At 29.8% G+C, this 21,689-nt stretch overlaps 2 protein-coding genes across 2 annotated transcripts in view; one reads left to right on the top strand and one right to left on the bottom strand.

The window, feature by feature from the left end:
• Positions 1-207: 207 nt before the first annotated feature.
• Positions 208-1,173, bottom strand: LOC131802209 (homeobox protein 2-like). The gene has a single exon (XM_059121905.1). The coding sequence runs from the start codon at positions 1,171-1,173 to the stop codon at positions 208-210; it is 966 nt and encodes a 321-aa protein (XP_058977888.1).
• A 1,049-nt stretch (positions 1,174-2,222) lies between these two features.
• The window catches only part of LOC131802208 (uncharacterized), a 38,715-nt gene continuing 19,248 nt past the window's right edge, over positions 2,223-21,689 (top strand). Inside the window, exon 1 of the mRNA XM_059121902.1 lies at positions 2,223-2,267. Within this exon, the coding sequence (XP_058977885.1) occupies positions 2,223-2,267 (45 nt within the window). The remainder of the gene's footprint in view (positions 2,268-21,689) is intronic.

Below are 21,689 nucleotides of genomic sequence, written 5' to 3'. Positions count from 1 at the left end.
TTTCTAACTTGAGTTCTGAAGTCCCAATACATTGAATAGCTTCTTTAGTTATGCCAGTTAATCTTGCAGTATTTGTTTTGTTCACGTATGAAAATGTGTGTTTGCATATGGATATATCAGCTCCGGTATCTATTAAGAACGTTAAACGCTTATCCTTAGAATTCAACGAAATAAAAGCGTTTGTCATCAAAGTTACATTAAATATCCTTAATTTTGGGCCTCCTGGATGAATTCTTCCATCATCCGGCCGTCTGAGTTTCCCTGTTGACATGTACATGGAAAAGCCTTATAATTTCTGACTTCCGTATGCTTGATTCTGTCGTTTTTACCATTATTGTATTTCACATTGCCGTGTATATTTTTATATTCTGCATTCTTATTGTTGTTTCCTTGATAGTTATTGCGATTATTGCTGTGACCATTGCTGAATTTTTTTCGTCCACCTGGATTTCCATAATTATCACTGCATCGATTACCGATATTGTATCGTGTATTGTAATTGTTTCTGTACGAGTTATTGTAATCGTTATAATTGTATCTATAACTTTTTCTATAAGGTTTACTTTGTTCATTTGATCTATTTGTTCTATTTACAAAGTATACATCCTTCGTATCCAGACCTAAACTTCTCTCAGCTGTAATACATCTTTGGGTCGCCTCATTTAAACTTGAGGGCATATTAGCCAATAAAATTGGCTGATATTCTGCGTTAACCCCTTTCATAAAAACATTTAATGCCATACTCTCATTAACTTTGTATATCGCATCTTTGGTCTCTTGAGACGGGTTCTTTAAATTTCCTATTTCAAAACGATTTAACTCATCACAAAGTTCAGATATCTTTTCCCTATATGAAGTCATTGTTAAATGCCCTTGCTTGGTTGTTCCTAATTCAGTTAATAGCTGTTGTAGCGTTCTTGGGTTTGGATAAGCATCTTCCAGTGCCTTTTTTAATTGTACAAATGTCGTTGGCTTGTTTGAACGACCTAAAATACTCCTTACTTGGGCTGATAACTTGAAATTATAGATGTACTTAATGAATAATTCTTTATCTTGCTCTTGTAGCAAATCATGCAGCAATTCTGCTTGAGATATAAAGTCTTCTAAATATTTGAATTCGCCTTTAAATACATGCAAATTTTTGCTAACCATTGACATGTCGAATTGTGCCATATTTACGTTATTATTTATTATTTCTTCTTTTATATTCAATTCATTAATTAAAACCGAAATTTCTATTTTCAATTCATTAAATCTCGCTTTTAAAAGATAATCATTCTCATCTTCACATTGGTAATCATTCACCGCATTTACCAATTCTTCTAATCTTCCTAATTTTTCTTCAACGTATTTTTTTGTAAAAATCTTATTTTTACTTTTCTTTAAATTCAATTTTAATTTTTCTAATTCATTAATGCATGTTTCTATCTCCATTTATATTATTTTGCAACTAATATTAATACTTAAATTAAATGGAACTGTGTAAACGATCCTTAATAAAAATTTCAAATTTAACGGTCGCTTAATATTGAACTAATGAGTACAGGGTTGCAAAAGTAGCGTTTTTACAATGGTGGTTACCAATTACTTTCAAACTAATTATTTATCAATCAGTTAACACTAATCATCATTTCATTTTGTTTTGATCGACATTTTATAAATTCGTGGTGTGATCTTGTGTTTTTTTTTTTTGAAAATTATTAAAAATGAGAAATTTAAATATTTTATTGTGCTATGTGTGTGAAATAAATTTCTAATTTATATTTTTGTGATAAAATTTTACATTATTTGTATTTCTTGTGCAAATTTTATGTTTATGGAATTATTCCTGTGATGTTTCATCTATTGTATTCTTCTTCTTCTTAATAAGGAATAATGTTTACATATCAAATAAAATGAAAAGAAATTTGGAAAAAATTTTTATTTATGTGATTTTATTTTCAAATGTGTGTGTTTTGTGAATTTTTAGGTCTCATTTGAGCTTCCACAGCATCTATTTGTAGCCAAATTTGTGTGGCTTTTTGCCAAGATGGTGGAGGATCTGCATTCACAGCTTCTTTGAGGGCTGCCAATTGTCGACGCAGGCGTACAATTCTGCCTCCTCTGCGGTGTTTAGGCTTTTCAGTCGGGGGAATCCGAGTCAGCTTTTCTTCTTTAATCTGCTGTTGGCGCTTGAAATATTCCTCCAGTGTCAACCTCTTAGGACCTTGGGGTAATGCGTCATGGCAGGATTTGCTGCTCGATGCCGTGTTTGGCAGGATCGCCATGTAATGTTGGCCTGCAACCTGTTGATGTTTTTGTGTAGACATGTATGTGTGTGTGGAAAATTGGGCCCTGCCTCAATTTGTTTGCCGGCGCTTACAAACGCCACTTGGCAGAAAAAGATGTTTTTTTAAATTTTTCGAAGGCACAACTAGTTGCCAGCGATTTCCAGCTCAATAAAAAGAGCTTTTTGATTTTTTTAATTTTACTAAAGTTTTTAAAGCCGGTTTAGGCTCTTTCTAACTTCTGAACTTTATTTTCAATTTCATCGTCCTTATATATAAAACATAACGGTACTTAATCCTAGATTTTGTTTTCTTAATATATCCTTAAAAATAACAATAACAATCCTTAAAACTACAGCTGTTAATCAGCTGATCTACTTAGCCTAGTTACAGGTGATCAATACAAGGGTAGTTCACATGCATTAATTTATCGTAACATTACATTAATTCACACTTAAAAAAGTGATCACAAATAATAGCTAAAAACGCTGTAAACTCAATATTTAAGGAGTTATGGCCATTTTAAAATTCTCATTAATTCACACTTAAAAAACTCAATATTTAAGGAGTTATGGCCATTTTAAAGTTCTCATTAATTCACACTTAAAAAAGTGATCACAAATAATAGCTAAAAACGCTGTAAACTCAATATTTAAGGAGTTATGGCCATTTTAAAATTCTCATTAATTCACACTTAAAAAAGTGATCACAAATAATAGCTAAAAACGCTGTAAACTCAATATTTAAGGAGTTATGGCCATTTTAAAATTCTCATTAATTCACACTTAAAAAAAACGCTGTAAACTCAATATTTAAGGAGTTATGGCCATTTTAAAGTTCTCATTAATTCACACTTAAAAGAGTGATCACAAATAATAGCTAAAAACGCTGTAAACTCAATATTTAAGGAGTTATGGCCATTTTAAAATTCTCATTAATTCACACTTAAAAAAGTGATCACAAATAATAGCTAAAAACGCTGTAAACTCAATATTTAAGGAGTTATGGCCATTTTAAAATTCTCATTAATTCACACTTAAAAAAGTGATCACAAATAATAGCTAAAAACGCTGTAAACTCAATATTTAAGGAGTTATGGCCATTTTAAAGTTCTCATTAATTCACACTTAAAAAAGTGATCACAAATAATAGCTAAAAACGCTGTAAACTCAATATTTAAGGAGTTATGGCCATTTTAAAATTCTCATTAATTCACACTTAAAAAACTCAATATTTAAGGAGTTATGGCCATTTTAAAGTTCTCATTAATTCACACTTAAAAAAGTGATCACAAATAATAGCTAAAAACGCTGTAAACTCAATATTTAAGGAGTTATGGCCATTTTAAAATTCTCATTAATTCACACTTAAAAAACTCAATATTTAAGGAGTTATGGCCATTTTAAAATTCTCATTAATTCACACTTAAAAAAGTGATCACAAATAATAGCTAAAAACGCTGTAAACTCAATATTTAAGGAGTTATGGCCATTTTAAAATTCTCATTAATTCACACTTAAAAAAAACGCTGTAAACTCAATATTTAAGGAGTTATGGCCATTTTAAAGTTCTCATTAATTCACACTTAAAAGAGTGATCACAAATAATAGCTAAAAACGCTGTAAACTCAATATTTAAGGAGTTATGGCCATTTTAAAATTCTCATTAATTCACACTTAAAAAAGTGATCACAAATAATAGCTAAAAACGCTGTAAACTCAATATTTAAGGAGTTATGGCCATTTTAAAATTCTCATTAATTCACACTTAAAAAAGTGATCACAAATAATAGCTAAAAACGCTGTAAACTCAATATTTAAGGAGTTATGGCCATTTTAAAGTTCTCATTAATTCACACTTAAAAAAGTGATCACAAATAATAGCTAAAAACGCTGTAAACTCAATATTTAAGGAGTTATGGCCATTTTAAAATTCTCATTAATTCACACTTAAAAAAGTGATCACAAATAATAGCTAAAAACGCTGTAAACTCAATATTTAAGGAGTTATGGCCATTTTAAAGTTCTCATTAATTCACACTTAAAAAAGTGATCACAAATAATAGCTAAAAACGCTGTAAACTCAATATTTAAGGAGTTATGGCCATTTTAAAATTCTCATTAATTCACACTTAAAAAACTCAATATTTAAGGAGTTATGGCCATTTTAAAGTTCTCATTAATTCACACTTAAAAAAGTGATCACAAATAATAGCTAAAAACGCTGTAAACTCAATATTTAAGGAGTTATGGCCATTTTAAAATTCTCATTAATTCACACTTAAAAAAGTGATCACAAATAATAGCTAAAAACGCTGTAAACTCAATATTTAAGGAGTTATGGCCATTTTAAAATTCTCATTAATTCACACTTAAAAAAGTGATCACAAATAATAGCTAAAAACGCTGTAAACTCAATATTTAAGGAGTTATGGCCATTTTAAAGTTCTCATTAATTCACACTTAAAAAAGTGATCACAAATAATAGCTAAAAACGCTGTAAACTCAATATTTAAGGAGTTATGGCCATTTTAAAGTTCTCATTAATTCACACTTAAAAAACTCAATATTTAAGGAGTTATGGACATTTTAAAGTTCTCATTAATTCACACTTAAAAAAGTGATCACAAATAATAGCTAAAAACGCTGTAAACTCAATATTTAAGGAGTTATGGCCATTTTAAAATTCTCATTAATTCACACTTAAAAAACTCAATATTTAAGGAGTTATGGCCATTTTAAAGTTCTCATTAATTCACACTTAAAAAGTGATCACAAATAATAGCTAAAAACGCTGTAAACTCAATATTTAAGGAGTTATGGCCATTTTAAAGTTCTCATTAATTCACACTTAAAAAACTCAATATTTAAGGAGTTATGGACATTTTAAAGTTCTCATTAATTCACACTTAAAAAAGTGATCACAAATAATAGCTAAAAACGCTGTAAACTCAATATTTAAGGAGTTATGGCCATTTTAAAGTTCTCATTAATTCACACTTAAAAAAGTGATCACAAATAATAGCTAAAAACGCTGTAAACTCAATATTTAAGGAGTTATGGCCATTTTAAAATTCTCATTAATTCACACTTAAAAAACTCAATATTTAAGGAGTTATGGCCATTTTAAAGTTCTCATTAATTCACACTTAAAAAAGTGATCACAAATAATAGCTAAAAACGCTGTAAACTCAATATTTAAGGAGTTATGGCCATTTTAAAATTCTCATTAATTCACACTTAAAAAACTCAATATTTAAGGAGTTGTGGCCATTTTAAAATTCTCATTAATTCACACTTAAAAAAGTGATCACAAATAATAGCTAAAAACGCTGTAAACTCAATATTTAAGGAGTTATGGCCATTTTAAAATTCTCATTAATTCACACTTAAAAAACTCAATATTTAAGGAGTTATGGCCATTTTAAAGTTCTCATTAATTCACACTTAAAAAAGTGATCACAAATAATAGCTAAAAACGCTGTAAACTCAATATTTAAGGAGTTATGGCCATTTTAAAGTTCTCATTAATTCACACTTAAAAAAGTGATCACAAATAATAGCTAAAAACGCTGTAAACTCAATATTTAAGGAGTTATGGCCATTTTAAAGTTCTCATTAATTCACACTTAAAAAAGTGATCACAAATAATAGCTAAAAACGCTGTAAACTCAATATTTAAGGAGTTATGGCCATTTTAAAGTTCTCATTAATTCACACTTAAAAAAGTGATCACAAATAATAGCTAAAAACGCTGTAAACTCAATATTTAAGGAGTTATGGCCATTTTAAAATTCTTATTAATTCACACTTAAAAAAGTGATCACAAATAATAGCTAAAAACGCTGTAAACTCAATATTTAAGGAGTTATGGCCATTTTAAAGTTCTCATTAATTCACACTTAAAAAAGTGATCACAAATAATAGCTAAAAACGCTGTAAACTCAATATTTAAGGAGTTATGGCCATTTTAAAATTCTTATTAAATCACTCTTAAAAAAGTGATCACAAATAATAGCTAAAAACGCTGTAAACTCAATATTTAAGGAGTTATGGCCATTTTAAAGTTCTCATTAATTCACACTTAAAAGAGTGATCACAAATAATAGCTAAAAACGCTGTAAACTCAATATTTAAGGAGTTATGGCCATTGTAAAATTCTCATTAATTCACACTTAAAAAAGTGATCACAAATAATAGCTAAAAACGCTGTAAACTCAATATTTAAGGAGTTATGGCCATTTTAAAGTTCTCATTAATTCACACTTAAAAAAGTGATCACAAATAATAGCTAAAAACGCTGTAAACTCAATATTTAAGGAGTTATGGCCATTTTAAAATTCTCATTAATTCACACTTAAAAAAGTGATCACAAATAATAGCTAAAAACGCTGTAAACTCAATATTTAAGGAGTTATGGCCATTTTAAAGTTCTCATTAATTCACACTTAAAAAAGTGATCACAAATAATAGCTAAAAACGCTGTAAACTCAATATTTAAGGAGTTATGGCCATTTTAAAATTCTCATTAATTCACACTTAAAAAACTCAATATTTAAGGAGTTATGGCCATTTTAAAGTTCTCATTAATTCACACTTAAAAAAGTGATCACAAATAATAGCTAAAAACGCTGTAAACTCAATATTTAAGGAGTTATGGCCATTTTAAAATTCTCATTAATTCACACTTAAAAAAGTGATCACAAATAATAGCTAAAAACGCTGTAAACTCAATATTTAAGGAGTTATGGCCATTTTAAAATTCTCATTAATTCACACTTAAAAAAGTGATCACAAATAATAACTAAAAACGCTGTAAACCCAATATTTAAGGAGTTATGGCCACTTTAAAGTTCTCATTAATTCACACTTAAAAAAGTGATCACAAATAATAGCTAAAAACGCTGTAAACTCAATATTTAAGGAGTTATGGCCATTTTAAAGTTCTCATTAATTCACACTTAAAAAACTCAATATTTAAGGAGTTATGGACATTTTAAAGTTCTCATTAATTCACACTTAAAAAAGTGATCACAAATAATAGCTAAAAACGCTGTAAACTCAATATTTAAGGAGTTATGGCCATTTTAAAATTCTCATTAATTCACACTTAAAAAACTCAATATTTAAGGAGTTATGGCCATTTTAAAGTTCTCATTAATTCACACTTAAAAAAGTGATCACAAATAATAGCTAAAAACGCTGTAAACTCAATATTTAAGGAGTTATGGCCATTTTAAAATTCTCATTAATTCACACTTAAAAAAGTGATCACAAATAATAGCTAAAAACGCTGTAAACTCAATATTTAAGGAGTTATGGCCATTTTAAAGTTCTCATTAATTCACACTTAAAAAAGTGATCACAAATAATAGCTAAAAACGCTGTAAACTCAATATTTAAGGAGTTATGGCCATTTTAAAATTCTCATTAATTCACACTTAAAAAACTCAATATTTAAGGAGTTATGGCCATTTTAAAATGCTCATTAATTCACACTTAAAAAACTCAATATTTAAGGAGTTATGGCCATTTTAAAATTCTCATTAATTCACACTTAAAAAAGTGATCACAAATAATAGCTAAAAACGCTGTAAACTCAATATTTAAGGAGTTATGGCCATTTTAAAATTCTCATTAATTCACACTTAAAAAACTCAATATTTAAGGAGTTATGGCCATTTTAAAATTCTCATTAATTCACACTTAAAAAACTCAATATTTAAGGAGTTATGGCCATTTTAAAGTTCTCATTAATTCACACTTAAAAAAGTGATCACAAATAATAGCTAAAAACGCTGTAAACTCAATATTTAAGGAGTTATGGCCATTTTAAAATTCTCATTAATTCACACTTAAAAAACTCAATATTTAAGGAGTTATGGCCATTTTAAAATGCTCATTAATTCACACTTAAAAAACTCAATATTTAAGGAGTTATGGCCATTTTAAAATTCTCATTAATTCACACTTAAAAAAGTGATCACAAATAATAGCTAAAAACGCTGTAAACTCAATATTTAAGGAGTTATGGCCATTTTAAAATTCTCATTAATTCACACTTAAAAAACTCAATATTTAAGGAGTTATGGCCATTTTAAAATTCTCATTAATTCACACTTAAAAAACTCAATATTTAAGGAGTTATGGCCATTTTAAAGTTCTCATTAATTCACACTTAAAAAAGTGATCACAAATAATAGCTAAAAACGCTGTAAACTCAATATTTAAGGAGTTATGGCCATTTTAAAATTCTCATTAATTCACACTTAAAAAACTCAATATTTAAGGAGTTATGGCCATTTTAAAGTTCTCATTAATTCACACTTAAAAAACTCAATATTTAAGGAGTTATGGCCATTTTAAAATTCTCATTAATTCACACTTAAAAAAGTGATCACAAATAATAGCTAAAAACGCTGTAAACTCAATATTTAAGGAGTTATGGCCATTTTAAAATTCTCATTAATTCACACTTAAAAAAGTGATCACAAATAATAGCTAAAAACGCTGTAAACTCAATATTTAAGGAGTTATGGCCATTTTAAAATTCTCATTAATTCACACTTAAAAAACTCAATATTTAAGGAGTTATGGCCATTTTAAAATTCTCATTAATTCACACTTAAAAAACTCAATATTTAAGGAGTTATGGCCATTTTAAAGTTCTCATTAATTCACACTTAAAAAAGTGATCACAAATAATAGCTAAAAACGCTGTAAACTCAATATTTAAGGAGTTATGGCCATTTTAAAATTCTCATTAATTCACACTTAAAAAACTCAATATTTAAGGAGTTATGGCCATTTTAAAGTTCTCATTAATTCACACTTAAAAAACTCAATATTTAAGGAGTTATGGCCATTTTAAAATTCTCATTAATTCACACTTAAAAAAGTGATCACAAATAATAGCTAAAAACGCTGTAAACTCAATATTTAAGGAGTTATGGCCATTTTAAAATTCTCATTAATTCACACTTAAAAAAGTGATCACAAATAATAGCTAAAAACGCTGTAAACTCAATATTTAAGGAGTTATGGCCATTTTAAAATTCTCATTAATTCACACTTAAAAAACTCAATATTTAAGGAGTTATGGCCATTTTAACATTCTCATTAATTCACACTTAAAAAACTCAATATTTAAGGAGTTATGGCCATTTTAAAGTTCTCATTAATTCACACTTAAAAAAGTGATCACAAATAATAGCTAAAAACGCTGTAAACTCAATATTTAAGGAGTTATGGCCATTTCAAAATTCTCATTAATTCACACTTAAAAAACTCAATATTTAAGGAGTTATGGCCATTTTAAAGTTCTCATTAATTCACACTTAAAAAACTCAATATTTAAGGAGTTATGGCCATTTTAAAATTCTCATTAATTCACACTTAAAAAAGTGATCACAAATAATAGCTAAAAACGCTGTAAACTCAATATTTAAGGAGTTATGGCCATTTTAAAGTTCTCATTAATTCACACTTAAAAAAGTGATCACAAATAATAGCTAAAAACGCTGTAAACTCAATATTTAAGGAGTTATGGCCATTTTAAAATTCTCATTAATTCACACTTAAAAAAGTGATCACAAATAATAGCTAAAAACGCTGTAAACTCAATATTTAAGGAGTTATGGCCATTTTAAAGTTCTCATTAATTCACACTTAAAAAGTGATCACAAATAATAGCTAAAAACGCTGTAAACTCAATATTTAAGGAGTTATGGCCATTTTAAAATTCTTATTAATTCACACTTAAAAAAGTGATCACAAATAATAGCTAAAAACGCTGTAAACTCAATATTTAAGGAGTTATGGCCATTTTAAAGTTCTCATTAATTCACACTTAAAAAAGTGATCACAAATAATAGCTAAAAACGCTGTAAACTCAATATTTAAGGAGTTATGGCCATTTTAAAATTCTCATTAATTCACACTTAAAAAAGTGATCACAAATAATAGCTAAAAACGCTGTAAACTCAATATTTAAGGAGTTATGGCCATTTTAAAATTCTCATTAATTCACACTTAAAAAACTCATTATTTAAGGAGTTATGGCCATTTTAAAGTTCTCATTAATTCACACTTAAAAAAGTGATCACAAATAATAGCTAAAAACGCTGTAAACTCAATATTTAAGGAGTTATGGCCATTTTAAAATTCTCATTAATTCACACTTAAAAAAGTGATCACAAATAATAGCTAAAAACGCTGTAAACTCAATATTTAAGGAGTTATGGCCATTTTAAAGTTCTCATTAATTCACACTTAAAAAAGTGATCACAAATAATAGCTAAAAACGCTGTAAACTCAATATTTAAGGAGTTATGGCCATTTTAAAATTCTTATTAATTCACACTTAAAAAAGTGATCACAAATAATAGCTAAAAACGCTGTAAACTCAATATTTAAGGAGTTATGGCCATTTTAAAGTTCTCATCAATTCACACTTAAAAGAGTGATCACAAATAATAGCTAAAAACGCTGTAAACTCAATATTTAAGGAGTTATGGCCATTTTAAAGTTCTCATTAATTCACACTTAAAAAAGTGATCACAAATAATAGCTAAAAACCCTGTAAACTCAATATTTAAGGAGTTATGGCCATTTTAAAATTCTCATTAATTCACACTTAAAAAACTCAATATTTAAGGAGTTATGGCCATTTTAAAGTTCTCATTAATTCACACTTAAAAAGGTGATCACAAATAATAGCTAAAAACGCTGTAAACTCAATATTTAAGGAGTTATGGCCATTTTAAAATTCTTATTAATTCACACTTAAAAAAGTGATCACAAATAATAGCTAGAAACGCTGTAAACTCAATATTTAAGGAGTTATGGCCATTTTAAAATTCTCATTAATTCACACTTAAAAAAGTGATCACAAATAATAGCTAAAAACGCTGTAAACTCAATATTTAAGGAGTTATGGCCATTTTAAAGTTCTCATTAATTCACACTTAAAAAAGTGATCACAAATAATAGCTAAAAACGCTGTAAACTCAATATTTAAGGAGTTATGGCCATTTTAAAATTCTTATTAATTCACACTTAAAAAAGTGATCACAAATAATAGCTAAAAACGCTGTAAACTCAATATTTAAGGAGTTATGGCCATTTTAAAGTTCTCATCAATTCACACTTAAAAGAGTGATCACAAATAATAGCTAAAAACGCTGTAAACTCAATATTTAAGGAGTTATGGCCATTTTAAAGTTCTCATTAATTCACACTTAAAAAAGTGATCACAAATAATAGCTAAAAACGCTGTAAACTCAATATTTAAGGAGTTATGGCCATTTTAAAATTCTCATTAATTCACACTTAAAAAAGTGATCACAAATAATAGCTAAAAACGCTGTAAACTCAATATTTAAGGAGTTATGGCCATTTTAAAATTCTCATTAATTCACACTTAAAAAACTCATTATTTAAGGAGTTATGGCCATTTTAAAGTTCTCATTAATTCACACTTAAAAAAGTGATCACAAATAATAGCTAAAAACGCTGTAAACTCAATATTTAAGGAGTTATGGCCATTTTAAAATTCTCATTAATTCACACTTAAAAAAGTGATCACAAATAATAGCTAAAAACGCTGTAAACTCAATATTTAAGGAATTATGGCCATTTTAAATTTCTCATTAATTCACACTTAAAAAAGTGATCACAAATAATAGCTAAAAACGCTGTAAACTTAATATTTAAGGAGTTATGGCCATTTTAAAGTTCTCATTAATTCACACTTAAAAAAGTGATCACAAATAATAGCTAAAAACGCTGTAAACTCAACATTTAAGGAGTTATGGCCATTTTAAAGTTCTCATTAATTCACACTTAAAAAAGTGATCACAAATAATAGCTAAAAACGCTGTAAACTCAATATTTAAGGAGTTATGGCCATTTTAAAGTTCTCATTAATTCACACTTAAAAAAGTGATCACAAATAATAGCTAAAAACGCTGTAAACTCAATATTTAAGGAGTTATGGCCATTTTAAAGTTCTCATTAATTCACACTTAAAAAAGTGATCACAAATAATGGCTAAAAACGCTGTAAACTCAATATTTAAGGAGTTATGGTCATTTTAAAGTTCTCATTAATTCACATTTAAAAAAGTGATCACAACTAATAGCTAAAAACGCTGTAAACTCAATATTTAAGGAGTTATGGCCATTTTAAAGTTCTCATTAATTCACACTTAAAAAAGTGATCACAAATAATGGCTAAAAACGCTGTAAACTCAATATTTAAGGAGTTATGGCCATTTTAAAGTTCTCATTAATTCACACTTAAAAAAGTGATCACAAATAATAGCTAAAAACGCTGTAAACTCAATATTTAAGGAGTTATGGCCATTTTAAAATTCTCATTAATTCACACTTAAAAAACTCATTATTTAAGGAGTTATGGCCATTTTAAAGTTCTCATTAATTCACACTTAAAAAAGTGATCACAAATAATAGCTAAAAACGCTGTAAACTCAATATTTAAGGAGTTATGGCCATTTTAAAATTCTCATTAATTCACACTTAAAAAAGTGATCACAAATAATAGCTAAAAACGCTGTAAACTCAATATTTAAGGAGTTATGGCCATTTTAAAATTCTCATTAATTCACACTTAAAAACTCATTATTTAAGGAGTTATGGCCATTTTAAAGTTCTCATTAATTCACACTTAAAAAAGTGATCACAAATAATAGCTAAAAACGCTGTAAACTCAATATTTAAGGAGTTATGGCCATTTTAAAGTTCTCATTAATTCACACTTAAAAAAAGTGATCACAAATAATAGCTAAAAACGCTGTAAACTCAATATTTAAGGAGTTATGGCCATTTTAAAGTTCTCATTAATTCACACTTAAAAAAGTGATCACAAATAATAGCTAAAAACGCTGTAAACTCAATATTTAAGGAGTTATGGCCATTTTAAAGTTCTCATTAATTCACACTTAAAAAAGTGATCACAAATAATGGCTAAAAACGCTGTAAACTCAATATTTAAGGAGTTATGGTCATTTTAAAGTTCTCATTAATTCACATTTAAAAAAGTGATCACAACTAATAGCTAAAAACGCTGTAAACTCAATATTTAAGGAGTTATGGCCATTTTAAAGTTCTCATTAATTCACACTTAAAAAAGTGATCACAAATAATGGCTAAAAACGCTGTAAACTCAATATTTAAGGAGTTATGGCCATTTTAAAGTTCTCATTAATTCACACTTAAAAAAGTGATCACAAATAATAGCTAAAAACGCTGTAAACTCAATATTTAAGGAGTTATGGCCATTTTAAAATTCTCATTAATTCACACTTAAAAAAGTGATCACAAATAATAGCTAAAAACGCTGTAAACTCAATATTTAAGGAGTTATGGCCATTTTAAAATTCTCATTAATTCACACTTAAAAAACTCATTATTTAAGGAGTTATGGCCATTTTAAAGTTCTCATTAATTCACACTTAAAAAAGTGATCACAAATAATAGCTAAAAACGCTGTAAACTCAATATTTAAGGAGTTATGGCCATTTTAAAATTCTCATTAATTCACACTTAAAAAAGTGATCACAAATAATAGCTAAAAACGCTGTAAACTCAATATTTAAGGAATTATGGCCATTTTAAATTTCTCATTAATTCACACTTAAAAAAGTGATCACAAATAATAGCTAAAAACGCTGTAAACTTAATATTTAAGGAGTTATGGCCATTTTAAAGTTCTCATTAATTCACACTTAAAAAAGTGATCACAAATAATAGCTAAAAACGCTGTAAACTCAATATTTAAGGAGTTATGGCCATTTTAAAGTTCTCATTAATTCACACTTAAAAAAAGTGATCACAAATAATAGCTAAAAACGCTGTAAACTCAATATTTAAGGAGTTATGGCCATTTTAAAGTTCTCATTAATTCACACTTAAAAAGAGATCACAAATAATAGCTAAAAACGCTGTAAACTCAATATTTAAGGAGTTATGGCCATTTTAAAGTTCTCATTAATTCACACTTAAAAAAGTGATCACAAATAATGGCTAAAAACGCTGTAAACTCAATATTTAAGGAGTTATGGTCATTTTAAAGTTCTCATTAATTCACATTTAAAAAAGTGATCACAACTAATAGCTAAAAACGCTGTAAACTCAATATTTAAGGAGTTATGGCCATTTTAAAGTTCTCATTAATTCACACTTAAAAAAGTGATCACAAATAATGGCTAAAAACGCTGTAAACTCAATATTTAAGGAGTTATGGCCATTTTAAAGTTCTCATTAATTCACACTTAAAAAAGTGATCACAAATAATAGCTAAAAACGCTGTAAACTCAATATTTAAGGAGTTATGGCCATTTTAAAATTCTCATTAATTCACACTTAAAAAAGTGATCACAAATAATAGCTAAAAACGCTGTAAACTCAATATTTAAGGAGTTATGGCCATTTTAAAATTCTCATTAATTCACACTTAAAAAACTCATTATTTAAGGAGTTATGGCCATTTTAAAGTTCTCATTAATTCACACTTAAAAAAGTGATCACAAATAATAGCTAAAAACGCTGTAAACTCAATATTTAAGGAGTTATGGCCATTTTAAAATTCTCATTAATTCACACTTAAAAAAGTGATCACAAATAATAGCTAAAAACGCTGTAAACTCAATATTTAAGGAATTATGGCCATTTTAAATTTCTCATTAATTCACACTTAAAAAAGTGATCACAAATAATAGCTAAAAACGCTGTAAACTCAATATTTAAGGAGTTATGGCCATTTTAAAGTTCTCATTAATTCACACTTAAAAAAGTGATCACAAATAATAGCTAAAAACGCTGTAAACTCAATATTTAAGGAGTTATGGCCATTTTAAAGTTCTCATTAATTCACACTTAAAAAAAGTGATCACAAATAATAGCTAAAAACGCTGTAAACTCAATATTTAAGGAGTTATGGCCATTTTAAAGTTCTCATTAATTCACACTTAAAAAAGTGATCACAAATAATAGCTAAAAACGCTGTAAACTCAATATTTAAGGAGTTATGGCCATTTTAAAGTTCTCATTAATTCACACTTAAAAAAGTGATCACAAATAATGGCTAAAAACGCTGTAAACTCAATATTTAAGGAGTTATGGTCATTTTAAAGTTCTCATTAATTCACATTTAAAAAAGTGATCACAACTAATAGCTAAAAACGCTGTAAACTCAATATTTAAGGAGTTATGGCCATTTTAAAGTTCTCATTAATTCACACTTAAAAAAGTGATCACAAATAATGGCTAAAAACGCTGTAAACTCAATATTTAAGGAGTTATGGCCATTTTAAAGTTCTCATTAATTCACACTTAAAAAAAGTGATCACAAATAATAGCTAAAAACGCTGTACACTCAATATTTAAGGAGTTATGGCCATTTTAAAGTTCTCATTAATTCACACTTAAAAAAGTGATCACAAATAATAGCTAAAAACGCTGTAAACTCAATATTTAAGGAGTTATGGCCATTTTAAAGTTCTCATTAATTCACACTTAAAAAAGTGATCACAAATAATGGCTAAAAACGCTGTAAACTCAATATTTAAGGAGTTATGGTCATTTTAAAGTTCTCATTAATTCACATTTAAAAAAGTGATCACAACTAATAGCTAAAAACGCTGTAAACTCAATATTTAAGGAGTTATAGTCATTTTAAAGTTCTCATTAATTCACATTTAAAAAAGTGATCACAACTAATAGCTAAAAACGCTGTAAACTCAATATTTAAGGAGTTATGGCCATTTTAAAGTTCTCATTAATTCACACTTAAAAAAGTGATCACAAATAATGGCTAAAAACGCTGTAAACTCAATATTTAAGGAGTTATGGCATTGTGACATTGGTACTGATACAGATATTAGAATTTGCAAAGTTTCTCTTTCTGTGCAGTTAAATAATCCATCCATCCAATATTGGAAGGTATAAAACTGAGTGTCACTGTTTGTGTTGTGCTGTTGTTCTAATACTTATATCATAAAATTTTCGTTGGAGTCTTTTAACTTTAAATTGATCATTGAAAGCTAAGACATAAATTTATATAAACTGCAACATAAAAGGGGAAATATTTAATTTTATCAAATATTTTTATGGTTTTACGCGACAGCTTACTAAAGGGCATTTCAATTTCAATGTCAAATAAAAAAACGAAGAAAGCGAAACCGATATGTTGTAAAATATACTTGGGTATTACAGAGTATCAATGCATTTGTGAAACATACATTCCATTCAGTGCCCCTTTTCATGACACACGGAGGGTTTAGTCGTCCTTGGTGATAAAACTTTTTTGTGTGTCAATGTCATTTTATTAAGTTAAGGGAGGACATCAAAGGATGCTTCAAAGAATTCCCCTCCATTGTGAGCTGTTGTTACAAAATGTGCACATATGAACATGTGTAACATTTTCAAAAGTTAATTTCGAAATTTAATTTCGCAAAGGAAGGGGAAAGTAAAAAAGCAGCATAGTTCGACAGGACTGAGTTTTTAGTACCCTCCACCATTTGGAAGGAACGTAAAATTTCAAGAAAGAAAAAACCGAATAATACCGATTAAGTGCAACCCGTTATATGGGGGGCATACGAAAACATATTCCTACATAAGTAATTTTTTATCATAGCCGAAATTTGCAACAATTACGGCGGAAAATGCCGATAAAATCATCAGAATACAGAATAAAGGAAGTTGCCGTGGGGACTATACAAAAATGTGAAACGATAAGGCACTAGATACTGGCAAACTACAGGCGTGTGCAAAGTTTTAGCCCTCTATCCCGATTCATTCGAAATATACAGAGTGAGATAAAAAAACAGCAACAAAGTTAAAACGCCATAATTTTTACACTTTTTTAAATTTTATTGAATTAAAGCAAAAAATGTCGGAAATAGCTTCAAATTTTAGAATAGGTTTAGATTTGTTCGAATTGGTCACCTTTGGCACGAATTATGGCCTTCCAACGGCCAATGAAACCATCACACGCTGCCCGAATGTTGCTCTGCGGTATTTTGGTCCATTCCCGGCGAAGCGCTTTCTTGAGGTGATCGACACTTTGGTATTTTTTAGTGCCAACCTTGCTTTCCAAAATACTCCAGACACAATAGTCCAACGGATTGGTAACCGGAGATTTTGGTGGCCATTGTGCGCTGGAAATGAAGCGAGGAACCTCATTTTATAACCATTCTTCGGTGGCACGTGCGGAGTCCCATGTCTGCGGCCACTCTCCAGAATATTTTTGCGATAATATTCGGCATTTGTTCTGATGCCACGGTCAATTAATACAAGCGGAGAGCGACCATCGGCTGTTATGCCGGCCCACACCATCACCATGACCGACGCTTGAGTTGGCCAGCCGAAGGTGCTAGTTGCTTCTTTGGCAAATAAACACGATCATTTTGTTTGTTTACAAACTGCTGGACAACGAATGTTTTCTCATCGGAGCGGAGAAAACCAAATTCGGCAGTTCACCATTTTCGTCCAAGGAAGCAACTCTTTAGCTCTTTTGAGTCTATTTTCTTTCTGTTGCGGTGTAAGTTCTTGCACTTTTTGCATTTTCAAGGGCTTTACCCCGAGCTCATTTTTTAATACTTGCCGAATGGAATATTGCGATATGTTCAGCTCACGAGCCATTTTTCGGCCAATGCGACGCGGGTTTCGATCAAGTCGCTTCTTTACTTTTCGACCATTTTCTGCTGATGTTGCTACGCTACCAGTACCACGGAAACGAGCGATGGTACGAGACACAAAAGATTTATTCACATTTAAATGCTGGAGTGCTCTAACGATAGCCACTTGTGGTTTTCCAGTCAAATATAAAGAAATCACACTATCACACTTGAATTCCATCCACAAATATTCGACGAATAACTTTGTTTCTGGAAAATTCTCACCAAAATGCTTCTGTACGCTTGTAAACAATATAATGAGCTGTCACTTCAGACTGTAGTCTGAAGTTGGTTACAGTTTTTTATCTCACCTTGTATATGGGGTATACGAAAACGTGGACCTGCCTATGCGATTTTTTGTAAGTAGGCTGTAGTAATTATGACGAACTTAAGATACGAAATTTGAAATAGTTTCGGTACAAAATATAACTAAAATCATCAAAATACCGAACGAAAATGTGCACTGACATGACCCAATTACAAACTTAGCCTTTGGCAACATTTTAGCCTTCTATCTTAATTCGTTCGAAAGATAGCGTGATTACAACAGATATACAGGTAGACAGACAGACAGACGGACATCGCTAAATCGATTCAGAATTTTACGCTGATCAATACTTTGTTCGGTCATAATTATTTCGAGGAGATACAAACGAAATTACAATGTTAATATACCCTATATATAGTATGATGGTGACGAAGTTACGGGCATTTGTTAGTATTTTATAAATTCTTAAGTAATCAATGAAATCTGGTAAGCGTCAGTAACAAAACTTGTCTAACTTATCCTTGTACTTTCAAACATAAGCTCAGAATTATAATAAATGTAAGAGGGAATAACTTTTTATTGGTGAATCTAATTGCCAAACTCAACAGACCTGGTTGACGTAATGATGTTATAAAATTAGAATTCTTAAAGAAAATCTGTTTGAAATGTATTGCGAAAGAAAAATATATAACCTCCTGGTTCCATTAAACTGTCAAAAACACAAAAGCGATAGGGTTGTTCAACACAATTGTAACCAATTTCTAAGTTGTGCAAATGCGTGACATTGACATTTACGTAATTTTATCAACATTAGTTGTCTGTTTCTGAAAGTCGTTCATCAAAAAGTTATGGATACGAAGTATAACATTGACAATTTACATAAAAAATATTCAAAAATGTCTGTCAGGGACAGTTATTTATTTGAAAACGAAAAAAAAAAAAGGAACATATTCTTTATTCATTGATCAGGACAGGGACAGGTAGCTGAACTCAATGACCAGAGTTATTAATTTTATTATTTTCACATGAATACTTCCTTCAAAAGTGAAATGTATTTACGATTTTCTGTGTAAGCTCTACAAAGTTGTATTATAGATAAGGGCGGGCAAGGATTCTACTTCGATATTCGGCTTCCTTGGGGATAATTGACTCCGTAAAATTGTTAACCGAAACTTTGTATCAAAACAATTATGAGTCAAGGCTATTTCGTTTATCAAGAGAGAGGAGGTAAAAAAATCCACCACCCTAAACTTCGCGAAGAATATAGCTAAGTTTAAGTTATTATACCCTGAACCATATGACCAGAGAGCGTATACAGGGTGAGATGAAAAACTGCAACAAACTTCAGACTGTTGTCATTTTTAATCCACCAATCCGAGAGCTGTTAAAATCATTCCAGTGACAGCTCATTATATTGTTTACAAGTGTACAAAAGCATTTTGCTGAGAATTTTCCAGAAAAAAGCTATTCGTGATGGATTTCAAGCGTGATAGCGTGATTTCGTTACATTTAGCTGCAAAACCTCAAGCGGCTATCGTTAGAGCACCCCAGCATTTAAATGTGAATAAATCGTTTGTGTCTCGTACCATCGCTCGAACAGAAAACAGCAAAATCCGGAGCAGAAATGGTTCGAAAAATAAAGAAGCGACTTAATCGAAACCCTCGTCGCAGTCGCCGGAAAAATGGCTCGCGAGCTGAACAGATCGTAATATTCAATACCGCAAATAATGAAAAATGAGCCCGCGGTAAAGCCATTGAAATTCCAAAAAGTGCAAGAACTTACAACGCAACAGAGAGAAAATAGACTCAAAAGAGCTAAAGAGTTGCTTCGCTATGCCGAAAGTGGTGAACTGCCGAATTTAGTTCTCTCCGATGAGAAAACATTCGTTGTCCAGCAGTTTGTAAACAAACAAAATAATCGTGTTTACTTGCCAAAGAGGTCAGCTGAAAATATGCACCTTCGATGGTCGCTCTCCGCTCGTATTAATCGACCGTGGCATCAGAATACATGCCGAATATTATATCCAAAATATTCTGGAGGGTGTATTAAAGCCTAGGGCAAGCAAACATTTTGACCGCAGAATGTGGACATTCCAATAGGACTCAGCACTATCGCACTCAGCACCCGCCACCCAAGAATGGTTACAAAATGAGATTACTCGCGCTTCGCCGGGAATGGACAAAAATACCGCAGAGCAACATTCGGGAACCTGTGACGGCTTCATTGGCCGTTTGAAGGCATAATTCGTACCAAAGGTGACCAATTCGAACAAATCTAAACTCATTCTAAAATTTGATGCTATATCCGACATATTTTGCTTTCGTTCAATAAAATTAAAAATTAAAGTGTTTGACTTTGTTGCAGTTTTTATCTCACCCTGTATATCTGTAATTGCGAAAGAAGTCGACGATTCAATACATCTAGCTATAAAATCTGATATGAATATGTAATTAATCGGAATTTATGATTTCCTATAAAATTGGAAACGTTCGATTCATTTTAAATCTTGCACGTACTAATATTTTTATTTGTATGAGATAAAGCGGAATATTTCGGTCCGCTATATCAGGTACCTCACGCATTTTCCAACAATTTGCACATATCTCATATAAAGTATAGGAAGTAGACGATATAGTCGAGATGTGGCACGTTGTAATATTTATATGAGACTTAGGTCAGATACGAATTGGACAATATTGGCCAACTGCTTCGGAACCTCCCCTATAAAGGGGCAACATGTAGAATAATCATAACTCAATGCTGGAGGTATCTATCTGTCGGCAACATCGACTGATACTGTTCAACTTTTTTTTATAAAACAATACATGTCAGGCATCAAATTCAAAAGTGCCAGAAATGTTGTCTTCAGCAGCACGTCAAGTTCTTTGATTGCTGGCCTGTAATCCTTAATTTATTGCCCGAAAATAAACACACGAGTTAATTATTTATCAAACTTTTCTGTCGGAAATTCATAAAATAATATCCGCTTCCTTTTTGCTAATTTAATTCTAAAAGTTTAACAAAAAAAGGTGGCCCTGGGCAAAAAGTTCATTAGGGGCAATTTTTTTGTAAGCCCAAATATAAAACAACAGCTTTGGTGGGTCATTTAAAGGTTGTCTGTGTAGACCATTAAATAACAAAACAAGAGAATTAATAAAACTAACCTAATTTCCTTGCCCACTTTAAGCTGGAGGAGAAGATAAGCCTTTGTGTAATCCTTTAATGCTTTATTGGCCTCATTAACATTCCAGCTGTGTAGACAGTGTCATAAAAAAATTTTATTTATTTTTATGGCTTTTTTGGTATAAAAAAGTGACCAAGTGAATATGAACGAAATTTTTCATTCAAATATTTGTAATTTATGTTGACATGCAAAGCAGAATCTAAAACAAGAATACTTATTATAAAAAAAAACAAATTTATGTTCCTTTTACAATTCTAAGATAAACGAGTTACA

This window comes from Musca domestica, unplaced genomic scaffold, assembly GCF_030504385.1.
Source record: "Musca domestica strain aabys unplaced genomic scaffold, Musca_domestica.polishedcontigs.V.1.1 2, whole genome shotgun sequence".
Taxonomy (NCBI): domain Eukaryota; kingdom Metazoa; phylum Arthropoda; class Insecta; order Diptera; family Muscidae; genus Musca; species Musca domestica.
The sequence above is the reverse complement of the archived record's forward strand: the minus strand, read 5'-3'. Positions and strand labels throughout refer to the sequence as shown.

Bases quoted from the DNA above. Each gene is read 5' to 3' on its own strand.
- LOC131802209 (XM_059121905.1), bottom strand. From the start codon at position 1,173: ATGGCACAATTCGACATGTCAATGGTTAGCAAAAATTTGCATGTATTT.